At 35.4% G+C, this 23479-nt stretch overlaps 2 protein-coding genes across 4 annotated transcripts in view; one reads left to right on the forward strand and one right to left on the reverse strand.

Moving 5' to 3' along the window:
• Positions 1-8818, forward strand: part of astn1 (astrotactin 1) — a 253618-nt gene extending 244800 nt beyond the window's left edge. For all 3 annotated transcript variants that reach the window (XM_016530291.1, XM_016530292.1, XM_016530294.1), the window contains 3 exons: positions 2421-2521; positions 2616-2799; positions 7993-8818. In XM_016530291.1, coding sequence (XP_016385777.1) covers positions 2421-2521; positions 2616-2799; positions 7993-8230 — 523 coding nt within the window. In that variant the 3' untranslated portion in view covers positions 8231-8818. The remainder of the gene's footprint in view (positions 1-2420; positions 2522-2615; positions 2800-7992) is intronic.
• A 649-nt stretch (positions 8819-9467) lies between these two features.
• The window catches only part of LOC107722077 (pappalysin-2-like), a 62704-nt gene continuing 48692 nt past the window's right edge, over positions 9468-23479 (reverse strand). Inside the window, exons 18-23 of the mRNA XM_016530301.1 lie at positions 22476-22644; positions 22257-22389; positions 21751-21860; positions 19633-19704; positions 11501-11599; positions 9468-10218 (exon numbers count right to left, since the gene is read on the reverse strand). Coding sequence (XP_016385787.1) covers positions 10111-10218; positions 11501-11599; positions 19633-19704; positions 21751-21860; positions 22257-22389; positions 22476-22644 — 691 coding nt within the window. The 3' untranslated portion in view covers positions 9468-10110. The remainder of the gene's footprint in view (positions 10219-11500; positions 11600-19632; positions 19705-21750; positions 21861-22256; positions 22390-22475; positions 22645-23479) is intronic.

Below are 23479 nucleotides of genomic sequence, written 5' to 3' on the forward strand. Positions count from 1 at the left end.
ATGTTAGAAACACACGTCATTGTTGTCATGTGGTGAATTTGGCCAATCGTGAAACAGCTGTGTCGTCATCAGCACTCCTGCAGTCGCTCTGAAAAAGCTGCGCCAGCTGAGTCAGCCGGCTGCTCTCGAAACGCTATCTCGGTACTTTGATGCCAACACGTGACAGTGACGTGGCGTCGGCGCCGGTTCAAGTCGGATTAAATTTCTAACCGACATGCACTGCTTCAAGTCAGCCGCCGATCGGTTTGCGTGGCGCCGCATGAAGTCGAACGCACCTATTGTTGATTTAAGAAATCACATGATGATTTAGGAGATCACATGATTAAACCAGAACAAGCACTGATCCAAAAAATAAAAATAAAAAATCGATTAATCGTCAGCACTATTAGCAGTAGTATACATTTTTGTAATATAGTTAGTCACTCAGACCTCATGTTCACATTATTGTAAATATTATGCCAGGTTGTTTCAGCATGGAACACCTGTTTCCTTTGCCTTTTCCTCACTATGGCAGAGAAACATTCACTGGGAGTTCAGTAAGAAACAAAACATAAAGGCCCCACTTTTGGCTGGATGATTCAGTTGGACTTTGAACTGACGTTGAGTTGCATGTCTTCAGTCAGATGAGGGATTTTAATATCTGCGTGAGTCTAAGCAATTACATCCAACTAAGGCTGTGAAAATCTGATAACGATTCGTGTAAAATATGTCTGGAGCACTTCCTACCTATGTCAATTTTCCAATATCAGTAGTTGATTTAGAATGTGCTTTTCACTAAAGGGCTTGGCAGTGTCTGTAGCAGGTAAGGAACCTTCTTGGAAGTATAATTGGTCCAATCATCACTTTTGTATAAAAGCTGGTGACATCAGACCAACGTCTTCTATTGGATGTGGTAATTGCATTGGGGGCCCCTGTCTGTTTTGACTCTCTTGGATAGTTGTTTCGTGACGTACTACATCCTTTTCTCAGGAACATTCATTTTTATGCCACAGGGAAGAACATGGTCTGCACGCCCATTAAGACCGACTCAAATTGGGCTAGTTTTACATGCTTGAGATACAGCTGGGGAAACATTTCATACTCTGGAATGGTTTGAAAGTGCGTCAACGGGTGCACTTCGTGGTAATAACAGAAACAGCAATAGAAAGATTGATGTTAAACGGAGCTGCATAAAACTAGAACAGGTTCAAGTAAACATTTTACATTAGTAGTATATTGTAAGAGTAGATGAAAAACAGGAACTACAATATACGATGAATGATGATGCTCAAAGGAAACTTAATAAAAATATAAATTATGATATAAATTAGTGGTTCTCACTGTAGGGTTGTGACCCAAAAATATCTAATATGGTTAATAGTAATAAAAATAATAGTATAAAACAGTAGATTATTATATTATATTATATTATATTATATTATATTATATTAAAAATGGCCAATACTTTTAGGCAAGGCAAGGCCAATACTTTTACTACTACTACTACTAATAATAATAATAAATTAATAATAATCACCATCATAAATACATATATTAATAATATTTAAACACACCATTAAAGCATTTATTATTGCATATATAAAAAGGTTTACATTTTTATATTGGTGTGTATTCTTACTCTAATCCCTGAAGTCTGCAAACATCTAGCTCTGTTGTCTCTGTTAAACGCATTGCAGCATTTCTTGCATTGGTCTGTGTTCGTGCAGCTTTCATGTGGGTATTCGATCATTTAAACACCCCGCTACCTCTCCTCCTGATTTCCTGTGCTACATGTCCTACACATATGCAGGCAGTTAGCACACACATGCATTGTGAACACGCAGGGCAGGCTGAAGACATTACACCAGCCCACAGGGAGGATTGGGTCCTCCTTACCTCTTTCCAAATGATTTGATGTTTGACCGTTGTTCAAAGAAGCAAAGATTGTCTTTATATTATTTATGGACTGTTAAGTGTTATTGTCAGCTTCATTTCAGAGTTTTAGGTTTCAAGAAAAATACAGTGGGCTCCAAAAGTCTAAGACGGCTAGTGAAAATTATTCTATTTATTCATTTATTTATGATATTGTGATGTTTGACTTTATTTTCACACCTATCACCAAACAGGTGTATGGAATCTAAACATAGTTAAAGGGGTCATATGATGCTATTTTAAAGATCATTATTTTGTGTATTTGGTGTAACAGAATATGTTGACATGCTTTAATGTTCAAAAAACACATTATTTTTCAAATACTGTACATTATTGTAGGTCCTCTATGCCCCGCCTCTCTCAAACGCTTCGTTTTCTACAAAGCCCCCTCCTTTGACAAGCGCAGTCCGCTCTGATTGGCCAGCTGACCCAGTGCATTATGATTGGCCGACTGTAAAAATTACTGTATTTCATACTTAAGTGACAAATGTCTAAATGTGCAACGGCAGGTTTCGGCTGTGGGCGGTGGACAACACGGGTCGGCGTTCCAGTCCGAGTGAGGTGACGATCAAAACTCCCTGTCCCGCCGTGGATGATGTCAAGGCTCAAGGTAGAGAATTGCTTGCATATTGTACAATAAACTTCTTAGGTTTGGAAAGCATAGGATTATATAAATCATCTGATTCGGTTGAATGTCCCCTCAGAAATAGCAGACAAGATTTATAATCTGTTCAACGGCTACACCAGCGGGAAGGAACAGCAGACGGCCTACAACACGCTCATGGACCTCGGCTCACCAACCCTCCACCGAGTTCTTTACCACTACAACCAGCGCTACGAGAGCTTTGGAGAGTTTACTTGGCGCTGTGAAGATGAACTGGGGCCCAGGTTTGTAAGATGATTCTCTGATGAAGCTTATAAGGTGATTTTCTGATGAGGTTATAAAACCTAGCAGCTCTTTAAGACTATAATGGAATTTCATTAGTGACCAAATTGGAACGTTCTGTACACGCAGAAATTCTGTACAGTCCCAAATAGTTTCAAATTGCACTCCACACTGCAGACTTGACCTGCAGATGATTTATTTATTTTTCTTTCAATTAAATTGCATGAATGGTTAAATGTTTTTATTATTAATTAATTATATGAACTGTTTTTTTTTTTTAAACAAACTACATAGTTTAGAATTAAGTATATATATAATGAACAATTCACCCATTTTGGATGCAACCAGGGATTTATTTTTTCATTGAGTTTGGCAGAATACATTATGGGATGCTGCCTTGGAATGCATGTGGAAATGTTAGGGGGACACATTAATTTTTATTGATTGCAATTAAACCCGGTATCTTGTTTTACAAGCTTTTGTATGCTTTTTTATGTTTTTCATTGCTCCCTAAATTACATAGTAAACACAGATTATTCTATTACGGATCTTAACGTCAGACATGTGATTAGGTATTTGTGCTAATTAGGTTTAAATTGAACGCAATCAAACTGATTACAGTACGTTTAAAGGGATCACTAAAGCATCATGCTGACCACAAAACAGGGTGGTAATCTTTATACACCCTCCAAAACAAACCAAAGACAAATAAGGTCTGGATTTTCGAACTGCACTGAAACGCTATCTAAACACAGCCATGTGTTGGATATAAAACATGAACGCTTCCTCGCTGATGCACAGTAGAGGCAGGGGAATTTAATTATGGCAATTTGGACAACCGTACCTGAGGCCTCGGTTCAGATTGAAAGGTTGTATTTAATTGTCTCCATGTTGCAAGGTTTTCCTTTCTTGCTCCTGAGTTGCTGCATTAAAACACACTTGTATCAAATACTATCCCACCCAGTGTGACTGATGAGAGGGAACTGCTGTGAGGACTTTAACAGTAGATGCTTTCAAACCAATTTCATGGATGCATGGTAGTTTAATCAGATTCAGGCCTATGTTTTCTGAGATATTTTCTCAGTCATACCCGAGGAGTCGAGATTTGGCTAGTTAGCATGCTTTAGTTAGCTCCTGCACAGTACAAACAATACAGTACAAAAGTTGTCACTTGGGTGGTGTGTGTGTGTGTATATATATATATATATACACACACACACACCATGTACATATATATTAATTAATTTATTTATTTTCTTTCTCTCTTTCTTTCTATCCATCCATCCATCCATCCATCCATCCGTCCGAGAGTGTGCCTTAACTGTACCATTATGGGAGTAAAATGTATCTTTATCCTTAATGCTTTATATTATTATAAATTATTATTAATATTATAAAGCAACATTTATTGCAAATATTTTAATCACTCAGTCAATAAAAGAATGATAAAATAAATAAATACAAGTGCAATGAAATATATATGTATATAATGTCATATTTCAGGTCACTTTTCATTTTACATAAATACATTCCACTCAGTATTTATTTCTATTCACTTTTTTATTATGCTTATATTTATTGATTGCAACATTTTATGATATATTCAGTTTCATTATATATTGATGTTCATGTTTTTTTCAAGGTGTGCATTTCACTTCATTTTTAATTTTAATGTGTATTTTATCTTTACATTTATTTATTTATTTATGCTTGCTTGCATTTAATCCTTTTATTTTATTTTTTGCAAGATGCTCTATGTAATAAATTCATTTCAAAATGATTTTTTTTTATTCTGTCAAATCTCTCCATACCTTTGAGTATGATTTAGCTCAGTTATTTTTTTTTTAAACATTTTAAATAGATTTTTTTTTTATATATAGAGTAAATATTTATTATTAACCTTTCCTTAAGTAGGACCTTATGAGTGCTAAAGGGTAAAAGGTTTGTTGATCCCATGTTGAGTCAAGTGATGTCATTAATACTGTCATTGTCCATCAGTGAGATTTGAAAACCGAGTTGAAATGATAACAGGTTGATTAGTACCCCCTAAAGCTGTCTTCTATGACAAATGCATTGAAATAACCCCAAAACAACATCCATTCATAATTAATTAATCCAGATATTTGCACAATGAACGGTGCGTGTGATCATGCCCCTATGATCCACCCAGTTCCATTAAATATTGCGCAAGTTTTTAGACTTCAGATAAGCTGTTCTAGTGGAGGTCTGGGGAGATGGGCCATTATCTCCCCAGCATCTGTCTTCCAAACAACTCGTATGCGTCATTTCCAATCTCATTGCGTCCATACAGCATTTTTTCAGCATAGGATAGGATGGAAATATAAACAAAGAAAATTTGTTTCTGTCTAATACAAAAGTTCACTGGGGTTTCCTCATCTGCAGCATTTAAATGTAATTTTCATGAACTAGTCATAATACAAGATAATTGTAATTAAACTGGCCCCCCTCAGCATATAAACCAGCTCAGACTTGGAACAAAATAGATTTGAAAAAAGGACCATTTCCAGTGTTTTCTTTCTTTTTGAGATATCAAGACAGAATTTCTTCTGACTCATTCTTAATTGGTGGGCCTATTGGTTGGACTGACTCACGCTTTAATTGGTGGAATTTGGTGTGTTCATTTTAAAGTTCTTTGGCTGTTTTCGTTGGACACTGATGCAGTACAGTTACTATAGGGAACCGCGTTGAGTCATAAGGCCATTCCAAATGGATGTTATGGAAGCAGGTAGGTGTGCTACTCTGGATGTCGGTGGAATGCAGCTGATTGTTTCCTCCCAGACTAGTGCAAGAGATTTCGGAAAGCGAGAGTGAGAGAGAGGCACTGGCAGAGCCCAAGAGGTTGAAAACGTACCTTGGAAATAAGAGGCCATTTTCCACTTCCATACATGCTGGGATTTATGGTGACAACCGTTGCTATTTGGAGACCAAAACGGACTTTCTTGAAAAATTAAAGGATAACAAACCACAGGGTTTTGTTTTAAGCAAATAAACATCCAAATTCCTACAACCACTGAAATGTGGCAAGATATTAAAAACATAAATACACTCAAAAGAATGATATAAAAGACAGCATCTCTACAGCAGATGGGAATATATTTCATTTAATATGCGAGTGATTTCTGACATCATTAAAATTCCATTAATATACCTTGTGAATTAATTGGAGGCCAAAGTAAATAATGATTTTATACTTTGTTGCATGAAACCTCAATAAATTGCAAATGCAATCAAACAAGACATTGTGCGTTCAGTTGAATCGGTTTAAGCCACATTTTAATCGTAAACACACTTAAAAATGCACTTAGCTAGCCCCAAAGCCTGGTTGGTCCACACAGATTTGGTTTTTGGTATTTATGTGGTAGAGTGTTGAGCTTCTGGTTTGGCAGGGGTTTGAAGTGAAGCTATGACTTAGGAATGAGGTGCTCTTTCCGTACTCTTGGTATCGCATTTCAGCTTCTTGTCTTTTGCGAAGGATATTGGCGCTTCATTGCATTCGCACATACTCAATAAACGCCCCTCTCAAGTCACCGTCACTAATAGAATTCACAGGTACTTAACCTTAGCTGCCGTTCACCTAATCGGTCCTGTGTTACCTCAGAAGCTTCTTGACGGGAAAATTTATTTTTCAAGGCTTTGCCATTACAGTTTGATATAAAAACACCACAGGCTTGACTTATGGTCAAACTCCTCTGTCCAGATTTTGAAGAGCGTCGTTTAAGGGGTGCAGACAGAAGACCTGTGTTTTAGCTGAATATGGCCATCGCCTGCCGTTTCTATTTGTTATATTGGAGTCTCCCATCAATCTTCCAGTCTCATGCTCCGGAGCAGCTTGTGAGGTGGGCATTCTCAGAATGGGTAAACGGAATGGAATGCTCAATGTTCCAGAGGAAGAAAAATTTCAAACCAGTGTCAAGAGCATTGCGCAATAGCAATATTATAAAAACTATGTAGTATGAGTGTCACAATGGATGTTAGCAGAAAACACTAACAGGAATCACTTACACAGCAAGATAAAAGCTGTGTGTTGTTGAATAAAGCAATTTGATAGTACAGAAATAAAACAAAATGACAAAAAAGATCAATCAGAGTCAATACAAAAGTACTGTATGTGAGTTTAATTACTAAGGATTTATTGACTAATGGCCCTAATGATGATATATATATATATATAATATATATATATTAGTGCTGTCAAACGATTAATTGCGATTAATCGCACCCAAAATAAAAGTTTTTGTTTACATAATATATGTGTGTGTTCTGTGTATATTTATTATGTATATATAAATACACACACATGCATGTATATATTTCAGAATTTTTTTTATATATTAAATATATTTATATATTTTACAAATATATGAATATAAATATATACATGCAAATATATGTAAATATTTTCAAAATATATGATGAATGTGTGCATCTTTATACATACATAATAAATATACACAGTACACACACATATATTATGTAAACATAACCATCTGAATCAAATAAGTTTATCTTGGTCTCATCAGACCACAGGACATGGTTCCAGTAATCCATGTCCTTAGTCTGCTTGTCTTCAGCAAACTGTTTGCGGGCTTTCTTGTGCATCATCTTTAGAAGAGGCTTCCCTTCTGGGACGACAGCCATGCAGACCAATTTGATGCAGTGTGCGGCGTATGGTCTGAGCACTGACAGGCTGACCCCCCCAACCCCTTCAACCTCTGCAGCAATGCTTGCAGCACTCATACGTCTATTTCTAAAAATGTAATATTACTATTTTCTATTTTAATATATAATATATGCAATTTGTTCCTGTATTGGAAAAACTGAAATCATTCTAATATTGGTGATGCTTGAGAAATATTTATTATAAATGTTTAAAACATTTTTGCTGAATAATATTTTTCTGGATTTTTTTTTTATGAATATAAGGTTATTTCTATTTTTTGACAACTATTCTTTCTGTACTTTGTAACAGTCTAAAAGTTTTTTGTCATTTTAGCCTATTTATAACATCCATGCTGAATTTTATTTCTTTATTTTTCTGTTCTTTCTTTCTTTTAAAATAATTTTGCATAGTTGCTTGAAATACATTACATATGCATTTAACCCAGACAATCTGTAATATATAAACATTAACACACATTACTAACCAAGTATCGTCTTTGTGTCTGCTACTGCAGGAAAGCAGGATTGATCCTGTCTCAGCTGGATGAACTCAGCGGTTGGTGCCGGGGTCTCCTCCAGGAACCAAAAATTGGCTTGCGCAGAGCATCCCTCAAGTATCTGTCTTGTCGTTATACAGATACCAAAGCATTCGGGCTCAGCTGGGTGAATCTCGGCCAAGATTTACGTAAGGCCTGTGAAGATCAGATGCTCTCCGTTATGTACAATGATTATGGAGAACCCAAGGAACTTTAAACCGACTTGGACAACAAGAGGACCAGTCAGGGGCCGTACCTCAACACGGCCTCCACTTTAGGGCTTCTCTCTAGAGAATCTGCTCATCAGTTTTAACATTAATTGGTCATTTAATGATGAAGGGGAAAATATTTTGTGAGAACATGAGCAGCCCATCCTGAGTTTTTAAGAAGCATTCAAGTGGTGTGTCTCTGGGCTTGCACATTAAAAAAATGTACAGTGTACAGTCAAAGGAAAGTTGCATTAAAGTGTCATTTAGACCTAGTGGTGTATTTTGTCAAATAGTGCATACACCAGCTTGTATAGGTAGGACTTTTTCACAAGAACTAAAACTGTATCTTCTTAATGTGCTGAAAATGTTTGTCTCTGTAGTGCATATAGATATGGAAAGAGCTATAACAAATGTACATGTTAATTAACTATTAAACATACTAATGTGCTGAATGTAGTATTCAAAATAAGGTATGATGGGACAAGAAACTGTACAGGAGTTTTTTAAAGTATAAGCAGTATTATGAAAATAACCATTTTAAAGTTGTGTACAATAACATGTCTTGTTTATGTTTTATTTCCTATTCCAAATAAAATTGCCCAAATTAATATCATGATTATTTAATTGTGCAACTGAAATTTGAACAAAATTAACGAGGGCTGCACAGTTTTTAAAGTTGCAATGAAACAGGAGTACAACAACAGATCTTTTCTTAATGTATTATGACATATCTGAGTGAAAAATGCAAGGCGAGAACATGTTTCTGTCCACCAGTTGTTGATTGGTTGGAGGCGGATTGTAAAGATTGTAAAGACTAAATAATTGGCCAGCATAAATCAACAGCAAGAAATCTGTGAAGATTTTGACATTTTGATTAAAAATGTTGAGGTTGCAAAAAATGAAACATTCAGAAATCATAGCAGAAATCATTCAAAATAAGATCCTTAACATGCATTTACAAAATAGATTTTCTTTAATATTTAATAATTTCTTTATATTTTCCTTTTTTTTCTTTATAATATGATTAAATTTCTTCAGCAACGATTTTTAAACATTTACAAAAATTTAACAATTAATTAACAATTAATATTTGCCTTATTCATATGATTCCATATTGTAATTTCACTCTGCATCTTGCACCATTTGATGTTTAAAAATATATTAAAATATATATTAAATCTCGACATTGATATTTAAATCTTGATTTTTTTTTTATTATACTGAGCACAATTATAGACATCAACTCTTTTAAACCCACCAAACTTGTGTGTATTTATACTTTATTGATATATCAGTGCACCTACACTTTAACAGACAGAAGAGCATACAAAAATAGTATCATATATTTCCATTACAATCGCTATACATGAACTCTTTTCCCAAAGCACGCATGCATTTCACAGGTTTTGCATGTGCATGTAGAGGGTATAAAATAAGGATAAGGAGAGGGGAAAAAAATCTTGAAATCTTGAACTGACAGTCTGAGATAAGCACTTGTTTATATACCTGTATTAATGACATAGGTGGAAGTAATATTGAGAATGTGGCTCACAACAAGCAAGAGCTATTGGTATAAAATATTCATAAAAATCTGCTATACTTGATATTTGTGTGTGTGTGTATGTGTGATGCTGTACGTAAATGCTTGTGGGTTAAAATATGGGTCATATCTACATCTACATCTATGTTAGAGATCTTGAAAATATATTAGGTATTATTTCATAGATTAGTGTTGAAGAGGATTGTTTTTATGCACTTCTGTGGTTTGAATTACTGCCTTTGATCAGCCTCGCTCTCATGTGGAGTGAGAAACATTCAGGTTATTGTTTGGCATTTTCTTTTCAAGCCAATCTGACAGCTGTCCGCGCGCTCTCCGCCTCGCTATCATTCACAGCGCTCCTGGCTCCTTTCGCTTGGCTGTGCCCTTGTTCTCCTCGGCTTCAGGGTCACGGCAGGTGCACTCATCGTGATCGCAGTCCACCCCGAATTGAATGACCTGTCAATCAATCGGACACGCTTTTACAAACAACGTCCAAAAAACATTGGGCCACAAACATCTGATACGGTATGTGGGAGCCACACGCACTCTTTGAACAGGAGATCAAAGTGTGGCTTGGATAATTCGGCTCAAAATACTTTAAGACATCACAGTAGATCAAAACAATGAGCATTGCCTTTTTCCAGATGTATGATCGATATCAACTGTTGACCAAATTACTCGCACATAATGATGAAATATGTAAAAACTCAAGAGAACGGCCTGTTTGGGTGTTTGTTTTCCTAACCGGAAAGTCATAAGGATTGGGTTTTTTTACACTAGAAGGATTGCTAGGATCGATTAGGACAGGACGGTCGCGTTCAGTCCTGAAGGGAACTGAGAGAAAGAGAGAGAAAGCCTGACTGTGAGCAGATGAGTAAAGGAGGTGAACACATGTTAAGAATCAACAGGAGGAGGTTCTCGTCCAGGATTCGTGCCATCACCACAGGTTGCAAAATAAACCTAAATTCCCAGCTAAGCGGCCTACTGCAGGAAAAGTAAACATGAAGCTACAGCGTAAGCTCTGATTTCACCTGATGTTTACAGGATGCAATTGTCTAACTGCGGGACATTTGAGAGTATCCACTCATTTATGTTGCGATTCTTTGGAAGACGGAAGTACAGCTTTGGTTTTATGCTAAATAGATGCTTTTTAAAAAATCCAAATGTTTGCTTTCAAATCACCTGCAATTTTATCTGTGCATATAATTTTGTTTCCTGTGCATGTGGCAGGTATTTGGATGCTAGAAAAGGAGCCACAGGGGATGAGGGATGAGAAGAATTTGTGCTTTATTGTCCAAACTTCTCCCTGGCTCGCGTCCTAGACTCTCTTAAACCAGACTGCCCCACCAACGTACTCGGACTTTTCCATGGCCTGCGTAAACAGAAGCATGGCAGCTCTGCCGGACCTACAGTGGCAGGATGCTGTTCCTCACGGTTTATTTCACTTTCTCAGACCCTGCTTGTCTTACAGTTGCCCGTGACCGCTGACACCTGGCCCTCTGCTAATAAAAGCTGCTCTATCCAGTCATTTATTTATGACAGACACTTCCCCCCCGAGCTTATTCTCTCTTTGGGAGAACACGCCACCTAAGCACCTAATGATGTGGGCGACGTTCATGGAAAGGGTTGACAATGTGGCGGCAATATGTGAGACAGAGATTGGCGCTGTGACAGAGGAATGAGACAGCAATGTAGAATGAATGAGGATGAGAGGAACCGCCTTTAGGATGAGATTTACCTTTCTAGATGAGAGAGTGGATGGGCAGCAGTCTCCCCCGTCATACTGGCAGTACGCTCGGTTGTTAATGGTGTCGCACCAACCATCTCCTCCAAATGGCTACAGAATAAAAGAGTTGAAAAACTCAATTAAAAGAAAAACCGAAGACATCTGGTTGAGTAACACTTACAGAATAAAGTGTTTATAATGTATATTTACTGTACAAAGAAAATTTTTGCTTGTACTATTAAAATTTTTTTCATGGCAATACATTTAAAATTAGGAATGCACAATATATTGGTTTATTTTTATTTTTTGGTAACACTTTATAATAAGGTTTAATTTTTTTTACTATATTAGTTATGAAATAACAATAAAAAATACTTCAAAAGCTTTTATTATTCTTAGTTAATGTTATTTCCAACTTTCACTAATACAGTATTAAAATAAAAACTTGCATCTGTTGATATTATTTAATGGACCTCACCTCAGCTAACATGATTTAGCAATGTATTTTTATTTACTAACCTTAACAAAGATTTACAAACGCTGTAACAAATGTATTGCTCATTGTTAGTTAATATTAGGTAATGCATTAATGTTAGTTAATAATTAATGGGAACTTACTGTAAAGTGTTACCATAATTTAATGATACTGTTAAATTTAATCAAATGAATATACATTTTTCATTTTTCAATATAACTAAATAGAATACAATTTTAACATCAGTCATTTTTAGTTGTCAGCAATAATGTTAAAATAAAAAAAAATAAAAAATGTTAATAATAACAAATTATGTAATTTCTAATATAATAATCTAATTTCGTACATTCATCTAAGAATGATTGATAGTGTTAAAATAATTAATATTATACTATACCGGCAAACTATAGCTCTTCATATGCAGAAACAGTTTATTATATATCCAAACAATTTGAACTCACTAGAACTAGTAAGTCCTTTAAAGGTTCAAGCATGAGTTACTTAATTTTATTATATACAATTAACAGTTTTCTCTGAACATGAGGCCAATTCTGAGAGGAAAGAATCTCAGAGGAAAGAAATGCATGAAATATGCCAAAGGGATTTCTGTTATACCTTATGGTAGGTGGCATTCCTCATTTATTCCTTTCAAATAAAATAAAGCGGCATCTGTTATTCCTGACAAAACTTCCTAACTTTCTCGTACTTCCTCCGATGCCATTACTTCACCTGTGTGAGAGCATGGCTACCTGTTTTGCAATGCCCAATGGAGTGAAATCCAACCTTCCTGAGTGGACTACAATTATCAAATTGAATATGCATAAACACTTTAAATGTGTCATAATGCCTTCCTAAAGGATTTTACTTAACCTAAAGGATCTGATGCCAATAACAGGAAAACAAGAGCCGTCTGCCAAAGATACTTTTGGCTCTCTTGCGCATGTGGAGTCCTTTCAAAGAGTCCAGCTTCTACCTGATTCCACATCCCTGTGCAAGAGCAGCTGGCGAGGAGATCTCTGTAGAATTTATCCCTTCAAAACCTACACCCAATCCAAAATGTTTTTCATGCCGTGCTCTCATTCTCCAAGTCATAAGCAATATCATTTTTCATTCTTCAGTTTCTAGCTTGTGTATATATCGTTTATTTCTTTATTCTTGCTCTCCATCCGTTTTATCACCTTAAGCACATTGCAAATTTATTGGCAATAACAATTTTAAACCAATCTTACCACTTTGTGTTTAAATTAACGTGTTACATACTGCAAGTTAAATATCTGAATCTAAAACACATGCATTATTAACGTTGTTTTAGAAAAGGCTGGAAAAAGAAAAATGACCTAATGCCTAAACTAAAGAGTCGTGTAACAGTAAATGGGAAGGATGTGTGGAATGCATCTGCTCCGGCCAGCAGAGGAAAACTGCCAGTGAATGTTAAACAACGCTGTAGTCAACCATCTGAAGCACTACACAAAATCATCTGATCCGGACCTCACGTATATCTGGCTCAAGACAAAACAATAGTCAATAAAAGTCCAAATCTGACCAAAACAATGGACAATATAACGTAAATCCAGTCTGCCAAAATATTTAAACATTTAAATCTCATGCTTATTTTCTTCACAATTAATCATGATAAATTATTACATTAAATTGACAGCCCAAAAACTTGCTAATTTTGTCTGTCTTGGCTCAATAGATTTATTCTAAGCATAAGGAGCTACAGTTAAATTTGTTAGGTGTTTTCCTCAATCTTTTGATTCAAAGACACCAGCATTTATGATTAAATTCAGTTTTGTTTTTTGTATTTATTTTTTTATTTATTTAGACAAAATAATAATACAATCAAATCAAATGAATCTATTGAATCATAGTTTCAATAGAATTAATACTAACAGTCAAACTATACCCTTTCATATGCAGAACCTTAATGTAACATGTAACCTGAATTGACAGAACTAGTAAAATAATAGATTTTTTTCCCCAGCTGCAATGAAATTTGTTGGGTGTTTTCATCGATGTTGCAATTCAAAGACACCAGCATGATTAATTTCAGGTTTTTTGCATTTATTTTCAATTTATTAAGACAATATATGATTTCAAGATCCACATTTTTGTTAGTTGTCAGTAATAAAATGAGTATATAAAACGTAAAATAATAAAATATAGAATAGATTAATAGAATTAATACTAACAGCCAAACTATAGCCTTCCATATGCAGAACTATATATATATATATATATATACACACACACATTCATAATTAGCTGCAGTGCAATTCACTAGGTGTTTTCATCAGTTTCAACACCTAATAGGAAAGACACCATGACCTTACTGTATTCCGATGATAAATATAAATGCCTCTTCAGATTGCCTAATGCTCAGTGTCAGTTCAAGCTGTCCACTTTGAGGTATCCATTCTAAATTTCATTTTCCTGGCCTCCTCTCAAAGAGGGGTTTTAGTAGGCAACCCTGCTATGTTTTTGGGCAGTATCCAAAGTTTGATTTAGATTACATGAATTTATTGAAAACGAAACCCTCTATGAGTCACTTTAAAAAGACGTATTTTTTAAAAACACAATTAACCCCTAGCAACAGTTTCTGCAATGTGCGTTTGCAATCTGAGATACTGGAGAACAACAAACTGAAATCTTAACTGAAGCAAACAATGAAGGTATCTTTTACCTTTTTACAGTACATGACGTTGGAAGAAATGAAATCCCTAAACATGAAATCCCTAAACGCGAGGGAGGACACACTCCAAAGGTTGCCTGACCGACCACATCTAATGCTAAGCGAAAGATAGAATAAACTTAACCTCCATGGCAACAACATGTTTTCACGGACAACATTGTTTTGAGGCCCCATGTTAGTGCTGGCATCTCACTTCACTAAAGTGTGCGCTCCTTGATTGGCTCTCTCCAGAGTTCCCAAAAGACTACTAATTATGTTCCCCTCCATTTCATTTCTAATGTAAACTTCTCCTTTTTGTCTTTAAAGGAAAGCTGAACATGCTGAAAAACAAATTTTAGGTAACACATCACAACAGTGAAAGGCCGAATGAAGTGTTTCCAGTTTTTTTTGTGTGTTTTTGTCTTGTCAACTCTTTCCATAATGTTAAGATGAAGAAACCCAGTGCATGCCCTGAGAGGAATCAGATGACCATTCTTCTAACCATATTTGCAGCAAGGAATGTGAATAGTGGTTCTTCATAAACCTGTGGCATCATCTGTATGGTTTTTATGGAAAAAGTTGACTGAAAAACTGGTTCGAACCAGTCAAGTAAATTGTACTTGATAGTAGGCAAAGGGAAAAACAAACAAACAGCCCCAATAGTCCAAAGCTCAGAAGATCATAAGTTTCAACAGTCTGACCAATACATGGACAACTATAATACCTGAAGAAAGCTTCCATTAGCTTTCTTATTCATCTAAAGGAAAAAACCTCCAGAACCAAGGGTTGCAAAAGCAGACGTAAAGTCTACTTATGTTTGGCCTTGGTGGTTCGAAATAAAATATTAATAATGACACATAAACTAAAGCATAATCTGAGCTGACCTCTTCACTTATCATCAGCCTGTAATGGGAAATACCTTCTGGATGTGTTGCAGAGCAACTGGAACATGTGCTGTGGAATAATTTATACTAAGTCTCCGATATAAAAGCAACTGTTTTGCTAGGTAACAAATGAGGGCAAGAGGAGATGAGAGGGTCTGGCAGATAAGGGGTATTTGAATATCATAAAACATCCCTCTAAAGGAATGGTGAGTTCCAAGGTAGAATGAATAGTTCACAAAACCTGTCTGCTTCACTCTGAAATTATATTAAAAATGATAAAATCGGATATCCATGGGGAAAAAAAAAAACTTGGATATGCAACTGATGATAAAACTAGATAACTAGATAAAATGTATTATATTAAAAAATATATAAATATAAATTTTAGGGTTAGCGTTATGATAAGGGTTCGTTTTTTTTAAGATTTTCTTTTAAAGATATTAATAATAATAAAATTAGGGCTGTCAAACGATTAATCGCGATTAATCACATCCAAAATAAAAGGTTTTGTTTACATAATATATGTATGTGTACTGTGTATATGTATTATGTATATATAAATACACACACATGCATGTATATATTTAAGAAAAATATGTTATGTTTATATTTTAAATATATTTATATATAATATAAATTATATGAATATAAATATACACGTGAATACATGTAAATATTTTCAAAATATATACTGTATATGTGTGTATTTATATATACATAATAAATATACACAGTACACACATATTATGGAAACAAAAACTTCTATTTTGGATGCGATTTATCGCAATTCATCGTTTACCAGCCCTAAATAAAATGTATTTTTGTACATAAAAATGCATCAGAACATATACAAGATTAGATTATATACATATTTTTTTACCTTTTATATGATAACATTTTTTGTTGATTTTTTTTTTTTATAAATCTTAAACAATTTATTCAAGTCTCACACATTTGAACGGCACACCATACTAAACACCGCTCCACCCTTTCGTCTTCAAGATACGTCCCTTGACATCACTGGCAGAGCTAAAATCCAGAGAGAATTACAATAAACAGTCATCCATTATTTTCCAAAAACACTCGACTGATCATTTCAACACTCTTTTCGATTCCAGACTTCACACGACTCTGCCGCGTTACTTCTGTTGACTTTTAGCGAAGCCTGGTATGTTACTTTCGTCACATATAATTTGTGATTATTTTACAACTGGTTTAACGCATCCATCAGTTACATAACATCCTTTAAATTCCCTCTGTCTAGCTGACCTGCGCACACACCGATAAGATCATTCATTTGCTTTGGCACCTCAGAACTACAATTGTCGACAAAGTCTGATGAGTTAGTGCTCAGGGTGAATTTAAACAGGATTCTGTGAATTGCGGGAAGGACTCTAGAGGAACAGAAACCGGAATAATATGTTTTATGATTATGTATATACCACATTTTACAGTGGCAATGATATTTTCATTCGGTTTTATTTTTGCGATAAAAGGAGAACCGGTGAGAATCAATCTGTCAGCATGCTGTGGGAAGATGTGGCATGCAGTCCATCAACCATCGCGCTAAATGTTTCTCTTGGCCACGGGAGATGTTAAAGATGTCTCCATATGAGAGCGGATGGTGTCGGAAATCCCTGACAACAAAATGCCTCATTACTGACGTAAATGTAAACTTGGGAATGTCTAAACCATATACAGACAAAATAAAAATAGAAAACTGAAGGACTGTATTTCTTGACCCTTTGGACTGGGTTCATCCAGATTTGAATTCCTGCGGGCGCAAATAGCTTCAAAGTCACTCTTGAGACACATTATGTGCTACTAACCCGACCTATTATCATGTATTTATACATGCTTTTAAAAAATGTTTCAATGGATCACAGATTTGATTTGCGAGTTCCATTTTGGTCAAATGGCCCAGTTAATAGATGAACATGGAGTTCTGACTACAGAGATAGTGAAGAGCAAAACAGGTTTCCCCATCTGTACATGAAGCTCCATGACACAATAACTGGAACGTAAAACTAAAAAATCAACACGTCATCATTTATCACTGATTATGGTGCTCCCTGATCCTCCTGGACCACCTCAATGCTCTGCTGGTGGTTATCTATCAAACTGCTTTTTTCTCTTCTAGATCTGACATGAGGCAGATGTGAACTACTGCCGTTGGTTTTACATCTAAAATACTGCTGGCGTACCTATCAGTATTATAAATACAATTCTTTCATCTTTTATGCACCCTGATATTCTTCCAAACCCATATGCTGTTGTTATTTTTTTTTTTATCAGTGGCACTCTAAAGTTATTTTCTTTAAAAAGATGTAGCATAGCTTTGTATGGGGAGTAGAACAAAATCTAACTTGTTATTCACTAAAATGCTCAACTTTTTTCCATTTTTTTTACTGATCAATTGAATACATTCTTGAATGGGGAAAGGGACTTTGATATGATGCAGGGCAACAACTCCATAAATGCAGTTATGCCCTATAATTCAAGATATTGGGGAAAAAAATGTCTCATATTTATATCATATGATAAACGATATCACAAGAGCAGTGAGAGTAATCACACGAGTACTGTTTGTCCCAAATGTGATTTTACACAACAGTTCAGTAAATAAGAAGTTAAACTTGTGTTATATTTTAAACACAATACTGTCTGTTTTTGCTCAGTTTTGCCAACAAAAATATTACCTATAAAGCCACAGCAGAACTGTTGTGTGTCTCCGAGCAACACAGCGGTATTTCTGAATGAATCCGTGTTTTGAACGAATCAGGTGAACCAATGATTCAAAGGCCCATTCATAAAGTTTACCGTTTACTGAATTCCATGGTAAAAATGCCGTTTGAACGAATCGAATGAATGAATGACTCATAAAGAAAGTTACCGTCACCTGCTGGCAGTTTTAGTTTCTTATTTAGAGTATTATTTCATTAAAAAGGTGGTAAAACGCTTTAAAGGGACAGTTCACCCCCCAAAAAATTTAATTATGTCATCATTTACTCGAACTTGAATAACTTACTTTCTTTTGTGGAACATAAAAGAAGGTATTTTGAAGACTGTTGGTAACAAAGCTGTTTTGGTTACCAATGACTTCCATTGCATGAAGGAAAAAACTGAGATGTTTCTTAAATTATCTTCTTTTGTGTTCCATAGTTCATGTTAGTCCGTTGTAGCCTAAACGTGTAATAAATTTTATGTTGAATCAAATAAAATATTTATTTCTAAAGCTACTATTTGTAATGTCTACTTAATACTTTCTCATTTAACACAAAAATAGCTTTAAATGACCTAAGGGGGTATTTTCACAGGCAATTTTTTTTTTCACTGTAGTTTGCGAATAATTAGATAAATTAATCGACACATCATGTAATTAATTAGATTTAAAATTTTAGTCGACTGACAGCCCTATATATACAGTGGGTACGGAAAGTATTCAGACCCCCTTAAATGTTTCACTCTTTGTTATATTGCAGCCATTTGCTAAAATCATTTAAGTCTTTTGAAAAGTAGTGTTTATAAGGAAAAACAATAATTAATATATAAAATTTTTATATATTTTAAAAAATGTATCCAAGTCTCACACTTCATTAATCTGAATGACATACTGTACTAAACACCTCTCCACCCTTTCACATTTTTAAGATATATCCATCTCCTGACATCACTGACGGAGCAGAAATCCAGACAGAAATACAATAAACACTCAACTGTTAATTTCAACACTATTTTCACTTCTATGCTTCAAATGTTTATCGTGTGACTTCAGAAACCTTGAAATATAGTGATCAAATCTTTTGGACTACTTTTAGGGTGCTTGTATTGTTAGTCTGTTTTAATCTTTTTTGATGCTTTTGGTCAACATAAACCACTGTGCTATGGAAAAGAGCTGCATGGCCTGAAAAATACGGAGTAAATACTGAAAATCAGAAAAGCATATGGTTTTGTAACGACATGAGGGTGACAGAATGAGCTAGAATTTAGAAAGAATCTAGAATAATTTCCATCTTGCATAAAATCACATTAGCTGTGAGGGACTCTTTTGACTCTTGTATGATGTACTTTATCTCTAATCAGAAAGAAATCACATCAAATAATTAGCACTCACCTCACAGGACTGAATGCAGTGGATCTGTGCTGGATTCGGATGCCACTTCAACATGCCAGTACAGACAATACTCTTTCAAAGGAAGAGAAATAGAGGAACACAAGAGGGAAGGGGAAGGAGAGAGTCAATTACTGCATTGTAATGATGACATCATTAAACAAAAAAGCTGACTTGTTACTATTGATTAAGTTCTTGTAACAAATCTTCTTGAGGGGAAATCTGAAAATGGGGTTTCTATTTATTCCTATTTTATTTAGATTTTTCCAGAAATCTAATAATATCTAACTTAATTTTAAAAGACAAAAAGGAGACATGGTGCCTAAAAATAATACTGCAAATTAATATCCAATAACTATGACATATAATAAGGGTTACTCTTTCCCTCCTGTCCTTTCAAATTTAACAAATATTTCATTGATTTGACATTTTCTCAGAATTGGAAAGCTGACCTGTTTCTAAAGCAGAATTTCTGGAAAGAAACTTGCTTATCTCTTATTCATCTCCCTCCTACTGTGACCATTCCTCCATCATTCTTACCCAATCTGCAATACTTTGGACAACATTCCTGGAAAGCAGGCTGTTCTTAGGGGTGCTGATGTATCATTATAAACAATGGGAGTGCGACACCTTCAGAGGCGTCATGCTTGACGTGTGGCATTTTAAGCGTCTCTTATAAAAACATCACACTGTAATCATTACTCTCACGAGCTGATATGACAGTGACAGACAGAATCAACACTTTCGCAGAGAGGTGAGTTGAACTTGGTTTTGGAGCGAGAATCAAGGAAACCCAATCCAACTTATCACTCTGATGTGCCAATAATGCGATTCCAATTTTGCATCCAAAATATTCAGTCTGGAAGCTCCTCTGCCTAGAGCCAAATAAGGTCCCCCCAAACAAAGATCAGAAAAGTGAGCGCTTTTACATTTGACAGATGTCAAACACACCTCATGTCATGATGTGTGGAACAGGGAAAAAAGACAATTCATTTCGGTCTAAGAAAATCACTTCAAGGGGCATTTTTGAGGGTCAGTCTTGACTACATTTACAAGACAACTTGCAAAAACCTTTTGTGTGCGGGTTGAATTAATGGACAAGGACAACCCTGGTCGACATTTATCTTTTATTGCCATATCAGCTCTTACATCATTACAATAAAGACTAAGTAAGATCTTTATATAAGAACAATACAGTAACAATTTATAATGTTCAATTCGATAATATTAGTGGTCACACTTTATTTTAAGGCCCAATTATCGCTATTAACAAACCATTAACTATGACTTTTGCCTCAATAAAATCCTAATTTGCTGCTTATTAATAGTTAGTAAGGTCGTTGTTAAGTGTACTGTAGGTATTGGGCAGGATAAGGGATGTATAGAATATGTGCTTTATAAGTACTAATAAACAGCCAATATGTTAATAATAGGCATGCTAATAAGCAACTAGTTATTAGTGAGAATTGCTCCCTATACTAAATTGTTACCATATTGTATAATAATGCATATTATTATTTTAATGCATTATAAACTATCAAGGTACATTTTTACATCATTTATTTATCTAGGTTAATGTTAAATGTATAACTATTTTATATAATTTAGATTTATTTATTTTATTGTTATAATGCATTTATATTTTATAATATTTATAAATAATTAGAATGTATAAATATACTCATGTTGGTAATTCACGTTCATTCCTATTGAATACAACTTAAAATGATTTATAAATTTATTAGTATGTACAAATTAACATTAACGGAATAGTTCACCCAAAATTTAAAATTAGCTAAAAATGTACTCTCCCTCAGGCCATCCAAGACGTAGATGAGTTTTTTTTCTTCATAGGGTGAAACAAATTTAGCATTACATCACTTTGCTCACCAGTGGATCCTCAGCAGAAAATTAAGTAAATGAATACATTCCAATTAATAAATGCTGTAAAAATAATGATGTTTATTAGTTAATGATATCCAATGCATTTCTAATAGTTTAATAGTAAATATTGAAAAAATGGAAAGTGCCTAAATTCTCAAACTTGAAGTTTGGTTAAAGCACTAGAACAGCCAATGATATCAAATAACAATTTGTGGCAAACTGGCTCCACCACCTCACCTGCACCTTGCTGGGAAGCATCCAGTGCTCTACTGTATCAGCGCTGGAGCCATTGGCTAACACCACAGGGTCACTCAAGGCCACAATGCATGTTGGGTAACAGACTGCACCTGCCATGACACAAAGCAAGCTTTGCTTTAACCATCATTTGCATCTGTTGAATTTATTCATGTGAGCACATGAATAGCCAAGCTCCGGACTAGTCATCCATAGTTGAACAGCTTGGCAGTTTGGCACTCAAAAGTATCCTAGTGCATGCAACTGACTGTGGTCTTGTGGCCCAGGTACAGTACAGTATGTCTAGACCTCTTATTAGGAAGAATAAATGCAGTGGCATAAATATACAGCCAAATAAAACAAAATAGTAAGATGCATATATGTTCAGACAATGATTGAGACAATACTCATTGCTTTGTTAGAAATCGACTGTCTAGTTATTTCCATATTTGAAATGGGCAACTTTTATCTAATAACCAATAAATTGTCTTGTCAGTTTAAATCCTCACCCACGTCAAAGCCCTCCTCACAGCTGTATTCCACCAGGTTAAGGTCAAGAGGAGGCTGGCACGGTCCCTCTATCTTCTTACACATAGTAAAGTCCTCAGTCCATTTGCCATCTTTGGTGCATCGAATGCTTGACTGCAGGGACAAATGCAGATGAGTGTTTAATGACTGCAGAGTTTAGGAATACACAGATAGAGTTGGCCTACATAGTGCTACAATACCCTTTCTGTTGGATCGGGACACTGTAGGGTGCAGATACTATCGAAATCCAAATTGTTGGTGCAGGTGTACATGCCCTCAAACATCAGCGGGAGAGGAGGGCATGTGACAGGTGAACAGCTGCCCTCTTGCCACATCCCACCCTCCAAACACTCCAACCTCAGAAACTTCCTGAGAAAAACAAGTCATTAGCATGAAGAAGGGGTAAAACAGTTTTACGCACATACCTACAGTATAATACCTGTACAAAGTCATTACTGTGGCTGCGTTTCAAAATCTAGTAAGCTGACTCACTAAGCCCTACACTACTAAATTTCTTAATGTTGTCAAAACAGTAAAAACTAACTCTAACCTATCCCTAAGTATTACTGCAATTTAAATATATTTATGTCATGACAACTCTCGGAGGGATTGGCATGGTAATGTACATGACAATGTTAATGTATTTGATCTTGGTGGAATAGATCTGCTACGCTGCTGCTGCTGCGGCAGAGCAAGTACCGAGACTTGCTACTGCCAATACATCCACAACATGCTGCTGTGAGCATGTAAGAAATATTGCTGCTGCAAATATAACATACATGAAATAACCCCCATATAGCATACATGAATCACCTCGTAGCAGATCTATACAGGTGGAGCTGGGGAAGGTGGAGGGCTTCTGAAGCAAGCTGCAACTGCTACGGCAAGCACTAGTCATATATTTGAATGTTGAGCAGCGAGCTCATTGGCTACCGATACAGGAGAGAACCAATCAGCTGTGCCATGTGATGATGATGTCATTAGGTTGTATATATATATATATATATATATATATATATCTTAGGGCTGCCCTCGACTAAGATTTTTCTGGTCGACTAGTCACATCCCATCATTTGAAGCATTAGTCGACTAATCGCACGTTTATTAATAAACCATTAAATCATAAATGTGAGCCTTTAATTGCCTACGTAGCCTTATAAGCGCTCAAGTGCGCATAAAGTTTGCCACAGCACACCAGCAAGTA

This window comes from Sinocyclocheilus rhinocerous, unplaced genomic scaffold (assembly GCF_001515625.1).
Source record: "Sinocyclocheilus rhinocerous isolate Xijiao unplaced genomic scaffold, SAMN03320098_v1.1 scaffold484, whole genome shotgun sequence".
Taxonomy (NCBI): Eukaryota; Metazoa; Chordata; class Actinopteri; order Cypriniformes; family Cyprinidae; genus Sinocyclocheilus; species Sinocyclocheilus rhinocerous.